Source organism: Phaethon aethereus (genome assembly GCF_964289735.1).
Source record: "Phaethon aethereus genome assembly, chromosome: 3".
Taxonomy (NCBI): Eukaryota; Metazoa; Chordata; class Aves; order Phaethontiformes; family Phaethontidae; genus Phaethon; species Phaethon aethereus.
Window position 1 is genome coordinate 84,497,202 of NC_138576.1, and position 20,753 is coordinate 84,517,954.

Here is a 20,753-nt window from a genome sequence, read left to right on the forward strand (position 1 = left end):
GTCCTCATACATTATGTACCTCATTCCTCAATCACTGTGGTGGCCTCTGAATTCTCATCAGCAGGTCAATGTCTGTGGGAACTCACTGTGGAGCGCAAAACTAAACACAATACTCCAGAGGAGTATTAGACTTTGGGAGTCTAAATTCAACAGCCTAAATGCATAACTGGAAAAAAGCTATTGGGAAAAATTAATGTGGGTATCTTCTGGCTGACTGGCACCAAAACCATTATCTCCTAAAATTTCATGGTGGTATCCTGGCAGCAAGAGCAGATTAGGTCTGACCTGACCAAACCTACATGTTTGGAAATGGAAGACTTGGACAAGATACCAAGAAGAAATGTGGTTGGAGACCAGACAAATACCAGAATATTAGGGAATAGAACAGAAACAATGTGAAAAATATTTTATCTCATAAAAGAAAACTATTAATGTCTATGAATCATACAGATACTACAAAAACATAAAAACACTCCAGGAAACGAAAAAATGATTCTGATTCAGACCAGGATTTGAATTGTTTGCAGGGACACAGGGTAGGAGGGGGAGGGGATATGAAGACAGAATGAAGTATCAAATAGCTACTTATTCAGAGATCACTAACCATCCTCTGCACTGAGACAGGAGTCCTGTAGAAAAAATAGCATGGGGTCACATAATTAAAGGTTTTATCACAGTGTATACGGGGAATAGCTTAAGATTACACAGACAGCATTCATTCTGTTTCTTAATTTTTGAATACTTAACTCTTCAACCTTCTGATGAGTGTTTCCTAGTTTTTCTTTACTAATAACATCTACACACATCATCTTCATCACTTCATACACTATTGACTTAGCAAGCATGGCCAACAGCATGGAATGCACATATATGTATTTTTAACCTCATGTCAGCATCTCCTAGATCTAAATAATGTTTTTTATGCTTTGTTTACATACTCAAGAAATGTGTTGGGTTCATTTTATAAGCATAAGTCTAGTTACACAAAACCAAATTATTAATGATACAGGAGCAGATCACTTCTAAGGCAATGAGAGGCTGCTCCGATTGCATTAGCCTCTCCCTTCTTTCAAAGCAGCCACAAAAATTAGTTGCTCTTGACAAGATTTACAAAGGCCATTTGGTATTTATAGAGCAGTCTAGACCCCTCCCAAGACGTGAAGAATTATCTGTACCAGTTCCAGCTTTGCAAACACAAACCTTTGGGACAAGGCTGACAGCAGTGGTATACCAAGTAGATCCATAGAACAAACCTTCCTCCTCATGGCAGACCTACACTTCAAGTGATCAGTACCTGGCAATATAAAACTCCGTATGGTAAACTGTGGACCACACAAAGTTAATACACTATACAGAAAACAGCATACTAACCATTGCTTCAGGTGAGTTCTGCGAGTGCAGAGACTGCACCCTTGAACTGTCGTGAATTGTTGGGGTAGAGTCATTTTGGTTGGTCTCACCGATGACACCATTATCCCCAGTGTTATTGCTGAAAAGGAAGCAAATAAAAAAAATAAAGCAATGCTTCTTGCTACAGAGAATCACAGTGAGCTTTGGGAAGAAGCTGAGGAATAGTAACAGAATAGGAAGGAGTAGCAGAGCACAATGAAGTAACAGCACATTTTTCCCCTCCAATTCTGAAAGCACAAGGTTGAAAAATACTGTAAGCCCTTTTTGTCCCTCTTCCTTCTCCAAGAGGACTTCTTAAAAATAAATAAATAAAAATCCCCCAATATAAAATTATTCTGGTGTCTTACGAAGTAGGACACTGCTATGAGAAACACAATGACATCTCTTCAAACTCCTTATGTGTATACAATCTCAGTTAGCCTGCCTGACATGCACATGGATTTATTAGCACAAAATGCTATTTGGGTCTTCTCATTAGATGTACAACAATCAAACACTACACCTTCCACAATTTTTGCGTTTTTGCATCCTTCAACTATACCTTTGTGTACATGTTGTTTATCTAACTGTCTGTTTATTTTAAAACCTCCTATGTTTGGAAATGGGAGACTTGGACAAGATACCAAGAAGAAATGTGGCTGGAGACTGGACAAATACCAGAATATTAGGGACTAGAATAGAAACCCTGTTTTCTGGTTTTTTTCAAACAACTATTTGAAACACAATACATAATGTGTACTGCTATAATAATTAGACCACAAAATAAAGTTGTTCCTCTGGTTTTAGCTAGGGCAAACATATATCCATTACTAAATTTTGTACATTACAGGCAACTCGTTGAGTACTTCCTATGTGGATGCATTCAGCTATCCACTAACTCTTTTTACACATATTTTCTACTAGCTTTTTCATGGATATAAGTATTTTTGGACACGGTTTACTAATGAGAACCAACACACTCTCTCAGGTACAATACAACAAAAATTCAGTTGAAAAAAATCAGCATTATAGTGAAATGTCAAAAAGTGTGGGTTTGGGGTTTTTTTTTTTGTTTGTAAGATTGTTTTCTTTCTCAAAAATTTATTTTTAAAATCAAACAGCTGTATATAAGCTACAAAATTATTTACCTATGGGTCTCAGTCACCTTTCCACAATTTTTTTTGTGGTTAGCTGGCTTCAAAAGCTTGCTCAAACAACCTGCCTACTACCAGGGCCTGTTTAAAAGCTTCTGTCATCCACCTAGTCAAAATACGAAGTTGTTTATTTTCCAGTCAAGTACTAAATAATGGACTGTAGTGCCTAGGAACTCTTAGGAGGAACAGTTATGTGATTTAACAGTAAGTTATTCTATCTCTACTTCTTGGCCAAAGCAAAGGCAGAATAATGCAAGTTTGCATTCATTTCATTAGCCAGTGAACTGAAAACACTGAGGTTCTGTTTAAATTTGAGCCAGCCTAGAACAACTGATAAGCCTCTTAAATTACTGTATCAGACATCTGAAAATAGGAAATAGCTTTGTGGGCTGGCAAGAACTAAGGAGGAATAGAGCCTGAAGGAGGAATAGAGCCTGAAAGGCATCATCCAACCCAAAATAAAAACCTTTGTATGGTTAGTGACACACATACAAGGCATTTCTCAGAAGAGTCTTGATGCAGGCAGACTTGACTCTCCCAGCAATGTCACTGCCAGGAGTGTAGCACAGGCATGCATGTGTAAAGCCACAGAAGAGCCATAGTATAGAGGTACACAATCTTGATACTACTTAGCTTGCAGTAGTGACTGCAAATGCACCAAAACATACCCAAGGTAAGTTCTTCTATACAGAGCTCTCTATTGAAGCTTTACTTGTAGTCATGATGAACCTATTCGGTTTAAGCTTTGCTTGGACATTTCTATGCTGCCATCACTATTGTATGTACCTTGGTTTAGCATTTTTCAGATCTCCATAACAATTGGGAGCACTGGAAGCTGCTTGCCAGCTTCATTAGTTCGTATGACTCAAAACTTGAAAAACGAGCACGAGAGGTCTCAATTTATTCCAAAAAGTTTACAGTGGAATATTCTACACATACATAGATCTGTAAAACGTTAGTACTAGTCTTTAACCCAACAGCATTTTTACCTTCAATGCCGTATCAACCTGGAAGCTGCCTTATTGACTTTGATTGTTTGCAGCAAAGACATAATACTTGGTTCCTCAGTAGGGAGGCTGCGAATACCTACCAAATACCCTGTAGAAATAAAAGCAGCTCTAGTCTTCCTCATGAACAGGAGCATAGAAGAATCATAGGCAGTCACAACTTACACCTCGAGGTTTGATCTGAGAGGGAAGTTACTATAAGCATGCAAAGGCAATATGAGCTTAGGCTTTCAAAGCCGTGATACTAAAGAATTTTCTTTGCCAACAGGTGTGTGGCACTTCCTTTCCTCTTCCCAGCAAGTAAGCACGGCTGGGACTTTCACCACTTTCCCATAAGGAACACAGATGCCTTTCTGCTGAAGACAGTGCCCTTCTAACCTAGAGAGGTTTGGGGGTGAGGGAGGGATAACACCAGAAGAAGCCTTTCTACTCCTCCTCAAAGCATTTAAGGTTTCCTCAGAAAACTTCTCCCAGGTCTTCTCCAAGATCTTATAGCACCTCACAGAAAGCTCTCTTCTTAGTGCTGCTTTCTGCCTTCATGGTGCCCAGCTACTGCCCCACCCTCTGAATCAGGCACAGCTCTGCCTGCTTTACCACAAGCATGCTGCAGTCACTGAAAATAAAAGCACTAAGCAGGTTTTTAAAAGTGCTGTTCCTGAGGTATCTGTAAGGAGTTTTCTTACAGTCAACAGGTGTTTCTGCTATGCAGGACCATGATGCAAACTCATCTGTTTTACAGAATGTACCAGCAACGTGCAATGAAAACCTTACCTACAATTTAAGGGCTGAACTGTGTTTCCTTTTGGGACTTCTGTATCTTTACATTGCCTTCCATTTTTTCTTGAGATCTTTTGTTGAATTACTTTGCCTTTATCGAACATAAGGTGTAGACGGTAACTGATCACCTTTATTACCGTGAAGAACACTGTCACCAAGCTGCAGTACACAAAAACCGTAACTGCATTTGCTGGAAAAGCCTACAGAAAGAAATAATAAAGACACAAACATAACATTTTATTCTAAGAAGATGCTATAAAAATTTTTTTAAGTACTTTTCACAACTCTTTATTCCCTATTGTCTGTTATTTGTACCTCTACTGAGGTTTGCAACCACAAGTAGTGCATCCTCATACAGCATACTTGAGTTCTGACCACCAGGAAGGTCTAAGGATTTTTTAAAATTTCAAACCATTTTACAAGATTTATTCTTCTTTTGATTAGCTGTGGATATTATTTATCCCTTAACAAAATCAGTAAAATCTCACAATTGACAAACATTGCAAAACTTCTTAAAATACTGCATCCCCAGGATAATGCAGCTGCAGCCTTTCCTAAACTAGGAACTGATAAAAATAGACACAAAATGAAGTTATCTACAAACAGGAAACCCCTTTTGAAAAATTGTTATCTTACCCTGCTTCTCAGTTATGATTTGACAATAAAACAGCTTGATCTCCTTTTTCTAACACTTCACAACATGTTCCCAAGTATCTTTACTACTGAAGACTTCTAAATAATTAATCAGGACCAGTCAAAACAAATTAATAAAATGCATTTGGAGAGGCAGCCTCTTTGAATTCTTTTTCTAAAGTTCATAATACTTAATTTGCAGCTGCCTGTGATCTGTGTTTGCTGATCTGTGATGAGCACCGTATTTCTTACTCATTAAAATTAATTACAGTTCAACTATAGTCTGTAAAGTTCTTTCACAGCCATGACATACTAACAACATTTCCATATGTAAATATTTCCTTACAGTAAAGGGCAAATCATAGCAATGTACACTTCCCACTATAATAGAAGAGCCAAAGACTTGATCATGATATGTATTGTTGCCACACAGTTGCAGTCTCACAATAAGCTTAATTTTTTCTCAGGTTTTTGGTTTTTTTTAAACAGAGCATTACTATATTCCTGCACAATTTGTGGTGGGTGAAGAAAAAGGAAGATTTCCAATGCTCAGGACTTGTTAAAAGCCTAACGAAGTTCATATTTAAGAACCGTCTTTACTTTGGACCCTAAATCTATCATTTTCAGTAAGCTTTGCAGGTCAAGGAGCATTTGGATGTAGAAATTGGATTAGAAATCTTTTCAGATTCATAAACAAACCACACTGACCACACAGGTGAAGAAGAGCAGGGAACATGCCACAGTTACTCTCTAAAACAAGTCACTGCATTTATCTTGATGTTGAAATGAGTCTGTTGAGTCATTTCTGTGTTATTACGAGCAAGCAGGTTACTATTCTGCTGCTGCTTTTGGCTTCGTGAGACTTCATACCTTCAAGATGTACATCTGAAAATTTTCAGGCAACTCCTTTTTTATGACTATTCCGATTCATATAGAAAGAATCTATTGCACAGAAGTGGAGAAGTTGTTTAGCATGTAGGTGCTAATGATGATTCCTAAATGAGAAAGACATTACTCTCTACAAGTTGAGGCTTAGTCTGTTAAGAGTACTTTGCGGTACTATGCATATGCCAAAACTAAGCATACCCTTCAGTTATTTAGTGAATGCGGGCCAGAAAGAGGATCAGTTTGCGAGGCCATGCTCTCAGGGTATAAGGTTTGGTGGATGAGGTTGAAGAATTTGTGTTTTATGACTAATGTATTTGCAAAACACAAGTTAAAAATTGCTTGGTTTCACAAAGAATGATAGCCAAGTATCTGTAATGATTTGTTTAAAAAGAGATTTGTTCACTTTCCAAGGAATCTCTTATATACTAAAAAGCACAGGCCGACCACTCATTAAGTAACAGCTCAGAATGACCCACTAGAAAAGTGGTAGTGATGTTCATAAACCTTAATAAATATTAATATTTAATATTAAACTCAATATTATTTAATAAATCATATTGTATTTAATATTAAGCTAGCATTAATAAATATTTAATATTAAATAAATATCACACAATAATGTCAAAAAGACACAACAAAAATAGACTTCCAGTAATACAGTCTGTGGGTGCACAGAGCACGCTACAAGAGAGAATCAAAGGAAGCTCTTAGATTTCTAAGCGGAAAAGAGGGACAGTTTTACCAAATGCCGAGTGCTGCATGTCCTCATCCTTGCCTTGTGACCAGACCTACCAGAGGTGCATCCTGAGCCTGCCTGTTATCTCCCTGCCCATCTGCACAAGATATACAGCACTTCCCCCCGGCATACGTGTCATGCATGCTCCCAGTCCCAAGCCTGCCTACACATAAGGCGGCCAGTGCATTCTTAATATTCTGAATCTTGGGGCAAGCTAAGTAGTACAAGCCAGCAGCTTGCTCCCTGCTCACATGAGGAATTAGGAGAAAGTCAAAGCTGAGAATGGAAATCCCTCAATTTTCTGAATCAGGCCTCTTGCATAAGGGTACAAGTGTCATATGACTGCAGTTGGTGTTCCCAGGTACAGATAGGTGAAAGCTACCAAATCTGCTTGAGCCAAGGAGGAATTACGTTATAGACCACTGAGGAATTATATGTTAGATTCACTTTTGGTGCACTATAGTTATAATTAGCCTGGTTTCTGATGGAAACGAGGTTTTATAATCACACCATGTGTCTGTGTATTCATCATCTCTCTCCATCCCCTCTGCTGAATAACTTTTTAATTCTTTGGCTACTTTCAACTAACTTTGAGAGAATACACCCCACTGGGACAAGGTCACAGCAGCACAACTCCTGCGTTAACAAAAGGAACCCACACAGCTCTCTGGCCTTTTGAATTCTGCCTCAGTGACAGGAAAAGCTTCAATTGAGCTGACATCTTATTAAATGCTAGGAAAAAAAAAAAAACCCACACATATCCACAAATACAAATTCATTAGAAAGCAAGCTTCATGACATCCCTCTGTGGAAGCTGCAGCTCTAGCTTTCTTTGCTCTTGTCCAATTAAAAACTCTACCGTAATGTACTTTTTGTTTTCCAGTATCTTCTGTCGTTATAACCTGTACCAGAACAGCGTCGGGTCACAGGCAGAAATGCAAGCTGGCGTGCTCCAAACACAGCCTGACTTACTACTGCAAATGCAACAGAGTTGACTTGCCCATGCAGGGAGGGCCTTTGCTTGGGGCTTCTGCCCACCCTAGCTTCTGCCCCCAGAAAAATGGCCAAATTCTTCTTCACATGTCCACTAACGTTATTTGGGTAGCACAAAGGCAGAGATGACTAAGGTATGTACTCTCTAATATAAAGGTGTGTAACGTTTGAACAAAATGCCACACCTTGCAAATTGGACTGAATGATTAAAGTTGATTAGACCCAGATGTATCCCACTTGATGCTTGAGCAGCTGAGGCACCTAAAGCAAGATGGTGCTGCACCTGGGTCTCACTGTCTTGGTGTGCTACAGAACCCAAATGAGGGAACTACCAAGTAAATAGGCAGTCAGCCACTGCTGTCAGGCTTGCAGAGGTTTGAGTGGGAGATAGAATATTGGAGCCAAAGATAAATACTTTGATATTAATTTAGTTAAATTAATAACGAAGATGTCAATCACACAGTATAAGACATGGGAAAACAGGTAACAAATAAAATTCCAGGGGTGTACACTCCCTGTAAGCAGAGCTTACCTCTCTTTTGTGGAAGTGTATGTATCCTTACTTTTACAAATGGGTAAAGTGTGGCCAAATCAGGCTGGAAGCAGCTGACATGCTGCAACTTTTATTACAGTTTACCTCCAAGTAATTTATGTGCCTACACCCTTATATTGCCATGTTGTACTTCTCCTATCACAGCATGATTTGAAGATCGAAAGCGAAGAAGTAACAACCCTCTTAAGTTCAAGGGCTTCCTGACCAACAAAAGGCAGAACAAATCCTAAGCCATTCTGGGGACTCACCAAAATGTGGATGCACATTCTCTTGTTGCTTGTAAAGTAAGCCATAGCACAAGCATTCCCAAAGTTGCACCTCTGTGTCACTGGTGCTTCACTGGGGCTGAATTCAGCCCAGTGGTTTTGGATAACAACCACCACTATTTTCATGCGCAAAACACCTGGGAACCCTGGACTGTTTGGTGGAATAAGATAACTTTAATTCTTAATCTTATAAGAGTTGACATGGCAAAGTTAGACAAGATCTCATTACAATTTTGAAAGTTGATTTTAACAGCAGTGATGCTCCAAATAATATCCAATGTACAGTTTTAACTGTACACTTGCTACTGCAAAGGATAAATGAGAAAGAAAAGGAAGAAACAGAAACACAGATCTGCATTTTCAGGGGTGGGGAAGCTAATGATGGAACTATTAGTACCAAAATAAGTTATGCTGACAAAGCTAGAGAGTGAAATCCTCAATCCGCATGACAGAAACAACTTGATACCATAAGCTTCCTGACGCTACTGTCAGCACATCTCTGCTGAGCCAGCATGAAAAAAATCTAAAGACAGCTGGATGAGTTTTGCCATTTCATTCAAATCAAACTGTTTCAGACTTCTGACTTTGACAAACGTGTGACTGAGATTATATTAAGCAAAGGAAAATTTTACAAAGTAGTACTCTGATTTGTTTTTACTTTGCCATTTCAAGAAATGACAGTGACTGCATTAGCTGAATCCAAAACAATTTAGTGTCAAGTGTGTAACATAGATATCACCCCAAACAAAATTCTCCAAAGAAAACCTTTAGTAAAAAAACGGTTCAAGTTTCTAAGTGGCAAGAATATGCCCTGCACAAAGTTTACAAAGCCCAGCCACTTAAAAGCAAGAAAACAAATACTTCAGGACATCATTACTCTCAAGCAGCCAGCATAATAAATGCATTGTTCTTATCAAGGATAAAGAATTCCCATAGCGATACATTAGCTCAAGTCCTGCATTTAACCAGATGATTCATCAGAATGTCAGCCAGTCTGCAGAAAAAGCAAGTCCATCTAGACAGGCGAAGGTGAAGCTCGAGAGAGTGTGTTTAGTAGGTAACTTAGGTTTTCTCCCCTTCCCCTTAAATAACGTCTTTTTTTACCTTAGGTCTGACCTACAATCTTTGTAACTAGTGTTCTTTTGTGCAACCCTGCGTGCCTTTTTCCATGCTGTTAGTTCAAAAGTTTCCCACAAGGAAATACATAATTCTTTCAGATACATACTTCCATCAATTGGAAAAAAGTTAACCTTTACTTTTTTTTCTTTTTAATCACACATACCACTTTAACAGTAAATCCTACAATGTAAGACTCTTGCAGGTTTGCATAGGAAATAAGCCCTATCAATCAGAAGAAAGCATATTGTTATCTCAGTTCAGTAACTCCATGAGCCACACTGCAATCCATACCACAAAATACAGTATACCAATTGATTTTTAAAAAGCCAAGATTTAGTTTTCACTGGGATTGCAGAGGGATTCGTGAGTGCTCTTTGCTTTTGAAAATCAGGCCAACATCCAACCAGGTAGGGCAAAGAGACCTATTTAGAAATTTTATCCAACAACAAAAAACAATTCTACAAAACTTAGTTAAGAATTTACTTGAGTCACTGTGAGAATCAAAGGGATGGAAATTGTTTCCAGTGGGAGTATTAGGCTACAATCACTGAAGAACATACCAGCGGACAGATGCAATGATCCAGCAAACTGTATTTTTAAGCTTTTCTGGCACAGTAGGAAAGCACACAAAAATAAAGCAAAAGTTTCAAGTTTTCAAGGAAAAACACGTTAAAGCCTAGAAAACAAAACCTAGTTATTAAAATTATTTATTTGCAATGTTTAATTTTCAGCACAAAGGGAGCTGCATGTCACGAAAAGCCATGTGACTCACCAGTGACATTCAGCAAGGCTTATTATTTACGTGATATTTAGGTTTTTCCGTTTATCTACCCTTCTCAGCAAGTAAGGCTGGAGCAGACTCGGGGGAAAAAAAAAAAAAGCCTCTAAAATTACAGGGGAGGGGTTTTGAACAAACGTCCGCACGGTCGTTCGGCATTTGCGGGGGTCAGCACTGCACCCCTTCCTAAGCACCCCCACCGACCTTTTCAGCGGTCCTAAGAGGTCCGGCCCCAGACTAATGCGCCCGGTCTACTTACCCCGTTAATCTTTAGACACAAAATCCTCACGCAAAACCCAATATGCCTGTTTTTTTTAACTCCCCCCGCCGCGGCCCAGAGGTCGGTTCGTTCTCCGCGGCGCTCCCGCCCTTGGCGCCGCCGCCCCCCTCGGCGCCCCGGGCCGGGCCTCACCAGGTGCAGGGCCATGGGCAGCGTCAGCAGGAAGAGCCACAGATAGAGATGGCAGCTGTTGGTGAAGGCGCCCTGCTCCGGGTCATGGTACCAGCCCCCGGTCAGCGCCGCCCACACGCCCTGCCCCACCAGCCGTGCCGCCGGCGACACCATGGCCACCCGCCGCCGCCGCCGCCGCCGCCGCCACCACCGCCGCCGCCCCTCAGCCGCCCGCCGCCGCCGCCATGCCGGGCGCCCGCGGATTCTCCCATGGTGCCCCGCGACGCCAAGCATCCCGCCCGCCCCACGCCAGGGCGCCGCCACAGGCCGCCCCCTCCCCCGGGCACGGCGTCCCGGTCGTCCCCGGTGCCGGGGGCCCTGCCCCAATGCCGGGCCGGGGAGCCGGGCCCGCCTGCCGGCAGCGAGCGGCAGGGCGGGGAGGCCGCGGGGCGGAGAGGGGCCGGGCCGCAGCGGGGGTGGGGGGACAGCTCTGTCGCGGAGGCGTCCGTCACCGCGGCCTCCCGCCCGGAGCGGCTGTGAGGTTGGTTCACAGATGCAACAAATGCGCGGCAAAGGGGCAACACCGGTGTGAGCCAGCGGGGCCGCGCCCCTCACCGGTCACACGCGCCCCCCGCCTGGTTTGCATTGCTGGTTATTCATTTTGCCTGGCACAGCACAGGTTTTGGAGCTTTGAGCTCTGCCCAGCTTCAGCATTGAGATTTTTGTATTGGTTTTGGGCAGGCAGGTGGGGAAATTCTGTTAAAAAAAAAAACAAAGCCAAAAACATTCAGTTTCTTTGGAGAATGAGTTTAGGGTAAAACACTGTGCATTCAAGAATCTCACAGCAGCAGACCAGAGCGGAGCGGTACGAGAGGAACGGGGAAGCGCAGGTGCATGAAGCGGCTGGGAGCAGAGCTGAAGGGAGGATGGGGCCAGGTGGAAGCCTTGAGCAGGAGAGGGCAAAGGCAGCGAAGGACTGGGCATAAGGATACAGGGCATATCCCCATGGGACACCTCTGCAGGAAGGGGTGTGTGGCCGGGCCGTGAACAGCAGAGCTGACCGTACACAGCACTCCCTCCCACCCTCTGCCATCAGAAAACAGCCATGAACTTCAACTGCACGTCTCTCATCAACCCCTCCTGGGGACTTCTCCATGTGTATAGACTTTTCCTGCAGTCAGTTTTGCGAAGGACACATGTACAAATGCCATTCCAGTGTGCTTCATATGGATTTGTTTAGACAAAGGTAAGAAACCAGAGACGCTATTAGACAACCGTATTTCTGAGTTAACGCCACCGCCTCTCAGCTTGCTTCCTGATGTCGCAGGCGACATGGCCGCGCTCGTGTTGGCTTGATGGGAGGGATGATACAGTGGTATGAACAAGCAGCTGGGAGCAGGGGAGGAATGGCACCGTTTCCCTCAGCAGCGCCGGCACACACAGATGCCTGTGGATCTGTAGCCGCGGGGCTCAAGTACTTGCTTGACGCGTCCTTGGTACGCAGCAAAGTCTCTTAATCTGTATGCAGGAGGCACAGTCCCAGCAGTGCCTCGTGTGCTACTCCCGTGTACCCATCTTACCTAAACCTCGCTCTCATTGAGTGGAATTTTTTTTATTTTACTCTTTGCAGGTGTTTTTCAAAGATGACAGAGTTTGTTAACACAAATGTAATAACTGAATCAAATGCAATAGCCAGCTATGAATACTTCTGACATGATAATTAAAAATGGTAATTTTTCAGAAACTACTGAAGTTATTTCCCATACACATACTACAAATATGAACATTGACATGCACAGCTCCAAAAAAGAGAGAGGTGGATAAGCAAGGGTGGAAATGAAAATCTTCTTCAAAACCTCCTCTCTCCTGGTTTTTTAAGACCTCGAACTTATGTAGGTTATTACTTGGACGCCCCAGATGGTGAAGGCTTCATCGGAGTTGATATAACATTGGGTCTTCCTGAGGTGACTTGTCTCCCCATCACTCATGTCAGCTCTTCCTCATCTTTGGATAATGTTGACACAAAACATTTTTTTGGTATAATGGTACTTGAAGGAACAAAGGGTTCCTGCATTTTTCAGCTCAGGATGTGTGTTCTGGACACAACGTAGACGCACGGTGCTACAGCTGCAGGAGTGCCAAAGACGAAAAATGTGACCGCTTTTCTCTCAAGAGATGCCAATGACAAACTGAGCAGAAGGCTTTGCCTTCCGTAGGCCGTTCTTCTCAACGGTAACCCCAGTAGGTGGTGCCATCGGAACAGTTATGGTCGCTGCACAGTGTTCTCTGAAAAATCATTTCCATCACTAGAACTCCTCGGAACGGCAATTACGGACCGAGATCCTAGAGCGCTAGGTGCTGCAGAAACATGGAACAAAGAATAACCAGAGTGTAGCAATCGGTAGTGGATAATGGTACTTCAGAGAGCAAATTTTGGAATAATAGCTCTAAATAAATATTTAAACTTTTCACTGTACTGCGACCAATACCTTGTCTGACCCAAAACATTCCACACTTAATTAGTTCCTGCAGATTCTTTTAGATAACAGATAAAGTTCAAGGTGGAATTTGTGTGGCAGAATGCTTGTGTTACAACATACCTTATGGCTTTTATAATAAGGCAAATATGCAGATAAGGAAAAGGCTTGCAATTATCTCTCTGAATAGCTGCAAGGCATTCTCTTATATTAAAGAAAATGGGAAAAGACTCGATAGACATGCTGGTTCTGCATTCTTTCTTTTTGGTTAGCATGGTTCAGCAAGTCACTTTCTGCATAATTTTATTTCTGCTTTGTGTGTACAACTGTAGACACAGTTTAGGCTGTGGCATAAACAAGAATTTTCGATTTTTGGATACTGTAATTTTATTTTTTTAATTATTGTCTTTATGTTGGAACCTTAGTCCTGTGATATCCAGTTGCAAATTTCCAGTTTATGTAGTGCTCTGGATGTGTGTCTTTGTGCAAGAAGTTGAGCACCATTCATCATGCCAGGTTGTTCTACCCGGCGGTGTGGTTTGACACCTTCCCCAAGCCTTCTCCATACACCTCAGGGCTTCCGCTGGCAGCAGCGGCCTCCAGAACCACAGGTGCCGCAGCACAAAGTGATCCAATCTGAGGACGAAAAAGCATCTCCTTCTACTTTAACCCACGCTTCTTCCCACAGTGCTGACCCAGCCTACACACTTCCCTCTAATTTCCAATGAAATGACTACTGTAGTTTAGAAAGTGATACGATTTTTCCACCTAAACCCCAGGAAAATCTCTACCCAGAAATAGCATATGCACAGCATTTGCTATTTCCAGGCAGCCTCCTCACGAAAGGACTGTGTGATCATGCCCCACAGAGCCGCGACCCGCTCAGTCCGTGAGCGGACGGGGCAGTGCGCACGGGAAAGCCGAAGAGAGGTGAAGGCGGGTGGAAGAGGAAAGACGAAACCGCTCGGCTTTTATTCCGGTAAAATCCCAAGACCGCACAACGAAGGAGAGGGGGAAGCTGCCGGCGGAGGCACAAACCCTCGACCTGCTTTGCCTGCTCCCGAGGGACCAAGCAGGCCGGGGCGAGCGCCTGAGGGCGGCCTGCGCAGAGCGCCGCGGCCCGCCCGGGGGCCACGGGTTCCCCCCGCCACCCTCCCCGGCTCCGCGCAGGGCCAGCTTGGGGCCACTTCTGCCCCGAAGCCCGGGCGGCAGGGTGGGCCGCGCGGTGCCCTTACATCGCCCCCTCCCCTGGCCAGGCGCCCGCCAGCGCCCCGCCCCTCCGCGGCGGACGGAGCCTGGCAGTCTGCGCGCGTGGGAGGGCGGGCGCGGGCACCTACCTGCCTACGCTCCCGCCCGTCGGGTCGCTCCCACCATCGCCCCCCCGCCCCTTGCCCCGCCTTCAGCGTTCGGTCCCACGTGACGGTCGGCGGCCAATCCCCGGGGTCAAGCCGCGGAGGCGGGAGGGAGGTCGCGGGGCACCGCGAGTGACTCGCCACTCCCCTCTCCGCCTTCCCCGCGTGCGCTTGCGCCCTACCTGCCTGAGCCCGGCGGTAGCGGCGGCGACCGGGCTGGGTGGGCCCCGCCCCTTCCCCGAGCCCCGCCCCTTCCCCGAGCCCCGCCCCTTCCCTCCGCCCGGCGCCCCCGCCCCTCCCCCCGTCCCGCGGCTCCCGCTCGGCAGTGGCGGCGGCAGGTGAGGATGCGGTTGCGCGCGCGCCCCCGCGTCGGCGGCACTGGCGGCCGCCGGGGCTGAGGTCGCTGCTATGGCTCTGCCGGGCGCCGGGGCGGCGGCCGCGGGCGCGGGTCCGTGCCCGCTGTGGACGGCGCTGTACGACTACGAGGCGAGCGGCGAGGACGAGCTGAGCCTGCGGCGGGGGGACGTGGTGGAGGTGCTGTCGCAGGACGCGGCTGTGTCCGGCGACGACGGTTGGTGGGCGGGGAAGATCCGCCACCGCCTCGGCATCTTCCCCGCCAACTACGTGACCCGCCAGCCCCGCGGCGGAGTGGCGGGGGGCGGTGGCGGCGGTGGGCGGGGGGACCCCGCGGGGAGCCTGACGGAGATCGACTTCCAGCACCTGGAGCTGCAGGAGATCATCGGCGTGGGGGGCTTCGGGAAGGTGTACCGGGCCACCTGGCGGGGCCGCGAGGTGGCCGTGAAGGCGGCGCGGCAGGACCCTGATGAGGATATCACGGCCACGGCGGAGAGCGTGCGGCAGGAGGCCAAGCTCTTCTCCATGCTGAGGCACCCCAACATCATCGCCCTGCACGGGGTCTGCCTGCGGGAGCCCAACCTCTGCCTCGTCATGGAGTTCGCCCGCGGCGGCTCTCTCAACAGGGCCCTGGCCGCCGCCGCTGCCGCCGCCCCTGGGGCCGGGGCCGCCCGCGGGGGCCGCCGCATCCCCCCGCACATCCTGGTGAACTGGGCGGTGCAGATCGCCCGCGGCATGCTCTACCTGCACGACGAGGCCATCGTCCCCATCCTGCACCGGGACCTCAAGTCGAGCAACAGTGAGTCCCGGTTGGGGATGGGGGGTGAGGAGCGGCCTTCGGGCCGCCGCGGTCGCCAGAGGCGGCGGTGCCGGTGTCCCCGGCCCTCTGCCGCGGCCGGGCTGCCGCGCGGCGCCGGCCGCTCGCCTGAGACTGCCCGACGAGGGGGCCCGGCCTGGCGGCGCTGGCCGTCGCCGTGGCGCGGGGGTGGCCGGGCCTGGGCGGGCACGGTCCGGGAGTCCCGATTCACCGGGAGGTGGGTGTGGTAGCAACTTGGGCGGCTTGGGCACCCTCTGCCAGAAGCTTGGGCTGGCGGCAGGGTAGTTGCCGTGACTGCGAGCTGGTTACGGTCTCCTTGTGAAAAGGCAGGGAGAAGAGGGTTTCCCTGCAACGCAGGCATGAGCAAAGTCCTGTCCTGTGGGACGGGAGCTCACTTAAAAGCAAGGCGGGATAAAATCCTGTGCACAGCCGCGATTGCCAGCTCACCAGACTTCTTTTTCTCTGATGCCTTGCGTAGTCCGAACTTTTAAAAGTCATGGTAAACGAAGCACCCGGTAAAGGAAAGGCTTAATAAGGATATTGCTTCTGTTACGCCGCTGAACAGTCGTGTGTATTTCTGGTTTTCATTGCATGGAGTTAGCATTGCTAAAATTCACTCGGTGAATGTTGAGACAGAAATGACAGTAGCTTAAAACCAGTGGAAACTCATGTGCAGTTGCCAGACTTGCTTTTAGCTGTTGGCATGGACAGAAGCACCTGAAAGAGTGAGGGAGTTGCTCAATTCACGTCTGATGGATCCTTGGTCCATTTGTCAATATAAGAGCATCTAAGATTTTGGCACTTGCGGTGTTGGAAGGCTGGCTTACTAGAGTAGAGGTGTTTATGACTTGCTGTTACAGTTGTGTTTTGAATTGGTGACCTGAAAGTGGAAATCTGTGTGCTTCTATAAATGTCTGAAGCCATCTCTACACTCTATCCTTTTTGTTATGCATGGGCCAAATGCAGCAATATGTTACACTTTTTTTCAGTTAGGCGTCCTTAAGTAGTCTGGTAGAAATGAAAAAGCTTCATTCAAGTTTGAAGCACTTTGTTTAAAAGGCCTTTGCAGTGTGTCTTGAAGGTCACCATGCATGGGTTGTTAAGACAAGGCTCAGTCATGGGACTGTTCCTGAGCATACTTTCACTATTTGTTTGATAAAGAAAGAACCTAACTAAGTGTTGTGGCTGAAACCAGGACACTAAGCTACATTTGTGGTTCTGTTTGTAACACAAGATGATGAACTCTTGGAACATACCTTTAGGGTCATGGCCAACACCTTAATTTCTAGCAAGATGTCTGTAGGCAGCTTATGCCCTCCTAAGTTTGCTCCTGTGTTCAGTGTGAGCTGCTGTACCTTGAGCATTTAGTGGCTTTCCTTAGATAAAGCGTGGGTTGTTGCACACTAGCCTCCTAAGGCGACAATGGCAAAGTCTGTACCTGAAATTAATTCATAACCCTGCAGTTTAGCATAGCACCTATGAGTGCTAGCTGGTGACTGCTGTGAACTGATTACTATTATCATCTGTGTGTGTGAATAATGGCAGAGCATTTTAAAAATACGCTTTTGATTATAATCTCAGCATACGTGCCTCTTCACTGCTTTTATTACTGTTGTTGCACATGCACTAAACTTTAGCTACTTAGATTAAGAAATATGGATGAGAAAATTTAGTGAAGCTTGAAGACAGTATTGAATGTGCTAAATAGAATTATGTCTCTTGATCATCCAACTAAATGATAACATTGGAAGACAATAGTGTGCTGGTCGTACAATATGCTAGAATAATTAAGTTCAACAATGTGAATTTAAAATGATTGCAAATCATGACAGTATCCTCTGTTCTGTTAACTCATCCATTCATCGAAGATTTCACTTCATTCTTTTACCATAGTCTTTTCCAGTCTTAGGCAGTGGGAGTGGAAAGCTGCCAGAGCTGACCGATCGACTTGCTTGGTGTGGATAGTAACAGTTCAGCTGTGGCTGTAGACAGATCTGGCTGCACCCATTCCTCAACTTCCCATCGCTGCTCTCCATGGACTGCTAATGGCGGTAGTTCAGTGCTCTTCATTAAGCAGCTCTAGGTAGTACATGAATGTATGAGTTTTGTCCTAGCTTCGTCATTTTTGTTAAGAAGGAATTTTTCTTCCTTGGACAACAAATTGAAAAAATGACTGCCCTTGACATGGTATGGTAAAGAGTGCTCACCAAACTATTACCCTAGCATATAGCCAGGAGAACTAATTTTTCCAGCTAGGGACAGGGAGCCCCTTCCACCAGTATACTTGATCCAAAAAGGATGTATGCCTGGGCTTGTGGTTGGCGGGCAATAGGCAAAGCAAGCATCTCGGAGGCAAGTGTATTATTTCTCCCCAAGCAATTTTATGGTGTTGGGATCTATAAGACAGCATATCTAGTGTGATTTTGCTGATGCCAGATTTTCATGACTGGAGAGGAGGCGCCACAAACATAAGAGCCGTGAGAGCAGCAGGGTTTTAACAGCAATCTAAGTTCATATGCACAAGCTTCCTTGGGCTCCTTTTAGGAGGTGGGAAAAGGTTTTTGTTTCTGCCAAAGCAAGAAAAGGGAAATAAACAGGTATGCAAATGTTTTCCGTGTTGGGAAGAAAAATTAACAAACTTGGTTGTTAGGTCTGAACAAGGAAGTAAGAGGTAGCTCTCGAGTTTTGTTGGTAGCAGAGTTTCTTCAATTCTGCAGTCCATGTAAAATAAACTTAATATTAAAAGGTTACAAAACAAAGGTGTAAAGAACACTTTTAGCTTCAGGTATGTGTGAGAAAATGAAACATAGTAACCATGGCCTCTAATGTTGATTTGCAGATTGTGGGTGCTTTGTAAAACTTTGTGCGGGTGACAGTGCGAGAAGTTTCTCTGAAAAAGAACATGGTCTATTTTGAGAATAACTTCCTCATATGCAGTTCTTATCTTAGATATACTTTATAGGTAAAGTCCACCTCTTAATCTATCTAAATTCCGAAGAAAAAAATTGAAAGAAAATTTAAAGTTTTTCAAACCATCAGAGACAGAGAATTCTGAATTAAATGATACTTTGACTGAAAAACAGATATCTTCAAAATTGTGAAAATACTTGAACATTCGTAACAGCATCTCTTGGGTACAAACTTAGTCTTGATTAAGCGTGTCAGCTGATTATGAAAAAGTTAAGTTTTACTGAAAATAAAACAGGAGTTCATTTACAAGACTGGACACTATAACACTAATAGTTACATGTGTCTTTTTACCACAACTCGGTAGTTTTGCTGACTCTTTGAAAGGGCAACTTTTTTTCTCTGGGGGAATCAAATTGCTTTCTTCTGGGCAAGGACACCCCATTAGTTACAAGACCTGTGGTTGTTTAAGGGCTCAGTGCAGCCTTTCCTGATTATTTTTTAGTGTTCTGAAGAAAGTTAGTAATATGTTCAAATAGAGTACGCAAGGTTTTTACTTTCTGAAGTCTAGTTTAGAGAAGGCGGAGGTTCATGTTTCTGGGATTGATTTCAGACTGTGCAGTACTTCTGCATTAAATGAAAACCAGCACTTTATCTCTAGTGCAGTAGCTTTGCATACTTGTAGGAAACGTTATGAAAAGTTCAGAATATCTGGCGTAGACCTACCCATGAATACAAAGTAAAGCACAGAGTTGATTCTGTGCAGATTATGTGTACTAACACAATACTGATAAAGTACTCTGTACTCATTTGTTGTGGATGGATATGCCAGTAGGGTTCAGTTTGCTATGGCTTTCACGAGCTCCTCCAGCATCCCAGGATCCTTTGCAGCCCTCAGCTCTCTGAAGTGTGTTGAGTTTACATTACTTTTTGAAATCGTCAAGGACAGCTTGAGTTTCAAGGATTATTGAATAAGGCCATGGATGTGACAATGCTAATGAGAGCAATACTTGAAATCTGAGGGAATCAAACATACAAGAGAACAGTAAAACTGCAACTGGATAATCCACTTTCATAAGCCTAGTTTGAAGAATGTCACATGAACAGCAACTGGAAAATAGACATAATTTGGTTTTAAAACTGCAAAAGGAAGCATGATGTGGCTTGATAGAACTGTTGAATCAGCTGGTTTTGGTGAGGGAAGGTGTCCTGGAGTTTGAGAAAAGCAAGAATTATCTCTGGTTCTTTGGTCTTACAGGTTATTTGCAGCAGAATTGCTCAAGTTATGCTGTTAAACACCTTTACAGTAAGACAGACAGGTTTTCAAGAACTCATAAAAATTACTCTCCCTCTAACTTCTCCACCTAGCAACTTTAAGCTAGCTGTTGGAGGAGAGAAAGAGAAAGAGACTCGGGTTAAGCCTTTCTGCCATCTCCTGAACTGGTTTTATTTATTCTGAAATCACTGGGGTGCATAATTTGTCTCTTGGCTCTGTTTTGAAGAGGGAAGACTTGCTCACATCACAAGTAAAGCTGTAAAGATTGCTTAGATGTTACTAAATGATTGAAAATTCAGTGTCTTCTAATGTACAGTTATGAAGAAAATTAAAAATGAAATTATATTATAGTTGTCTGGTAGTTTTGAGGGAGAAGAGAGATGGCTTTTCAGCAGATTTGAGCTTCAACCTAAGTTTCTTTTTCTGGAAATAAAGTTTCAAGGTGTCCTCTAATGGCAGTAGAACTTGGAGTTGTTTCTGTCAACAGTACTGTGCCAATTACTGCTCACCTGTTGCATTGTAACAAAACTAAAACCCCTAATTTTCTACTGGCATGTATTCTGCATCTCCCTCTCCTCCTTGTGCTTCTCTTTCGTGGAACTTCTGCTCTTCCCTTCCACATCCTCAGTGTCCCCGCTGGGCTAAGCCTGGCCATCCCAGCGTGCCCACCTCCAGTACTGGGTGACTCCTGCTCCTCCTATAGTAGGCTGCATCTGCTGTAACTGGTTTGAAACTGTTTGTATTGCCTGACTAGCTGCTAAACTACTGGCTGGCCTCTGAGGTCTGGAGGGGAAGGAATGTTTTTTTTTTCTGTCAGAACTAACTGCAGTTCCTCTTCCGTAAGGCAGCTGACTTTCCTGAAACCCATAGGAACCATATCTCTGAG

The 20,753-nt window shown here is 44.8% G+C and overlaps 2 protein-coding genes across 2 annotated transcripts in view; one reads left to right on the top strand and one right to left on the bottom strand.

Moving 5' to 3' along the window:
• Positions 1-11,418, bottom strand: part of PCNX2 (pecanex 2) — a 157,438-nt gene extending 146,020 nt beyond the window's left edge. Inside the window, exons 1-3 of the mRNA XM_081998404.1 lie at positions 10,706-11,418; positions 4,322-4,527; positions 1,372-1,489 (exon numbers count right to left, since the gene is read on the bottom strand). Coding sequence (XP_081854530.1) covers positions 1,372-1,489; positions 4,322-4,527; positions 10,706-10,978 — 597 coding nt within the window. The 5' untranslated portion in view covers positions 10,979-11,418. The remainder of the gene's footprint in view (positions 1-1,371; positions 1,490-4,321; positions 4,528-10,705) is intronic.
• Positions 11,419-14,223: 2,805 nt separating this feature from the next.
• The window catches only part of MAP3K21 (mitogen-activated protein kinase kinase kinase 21), a gene marked incomplete at its 3' end in the record, with an annotated part of 40,029 nt that continues 33,499 nt past the window's right edge, over positions 14,224-20,753 (top strand). The window contains exon 1 of the mRNA XM_081998054.1: positions 14,224-15,666. Within this exon, the coding sequence (XP_081854180.1) occupies positions 14,922-15,666 (745 nt within the window). The 5' untranslated portion in view covers positions 14,224-14,921. The remainder of the gene's footprint in view (positions 15,667-20,753) is intronic.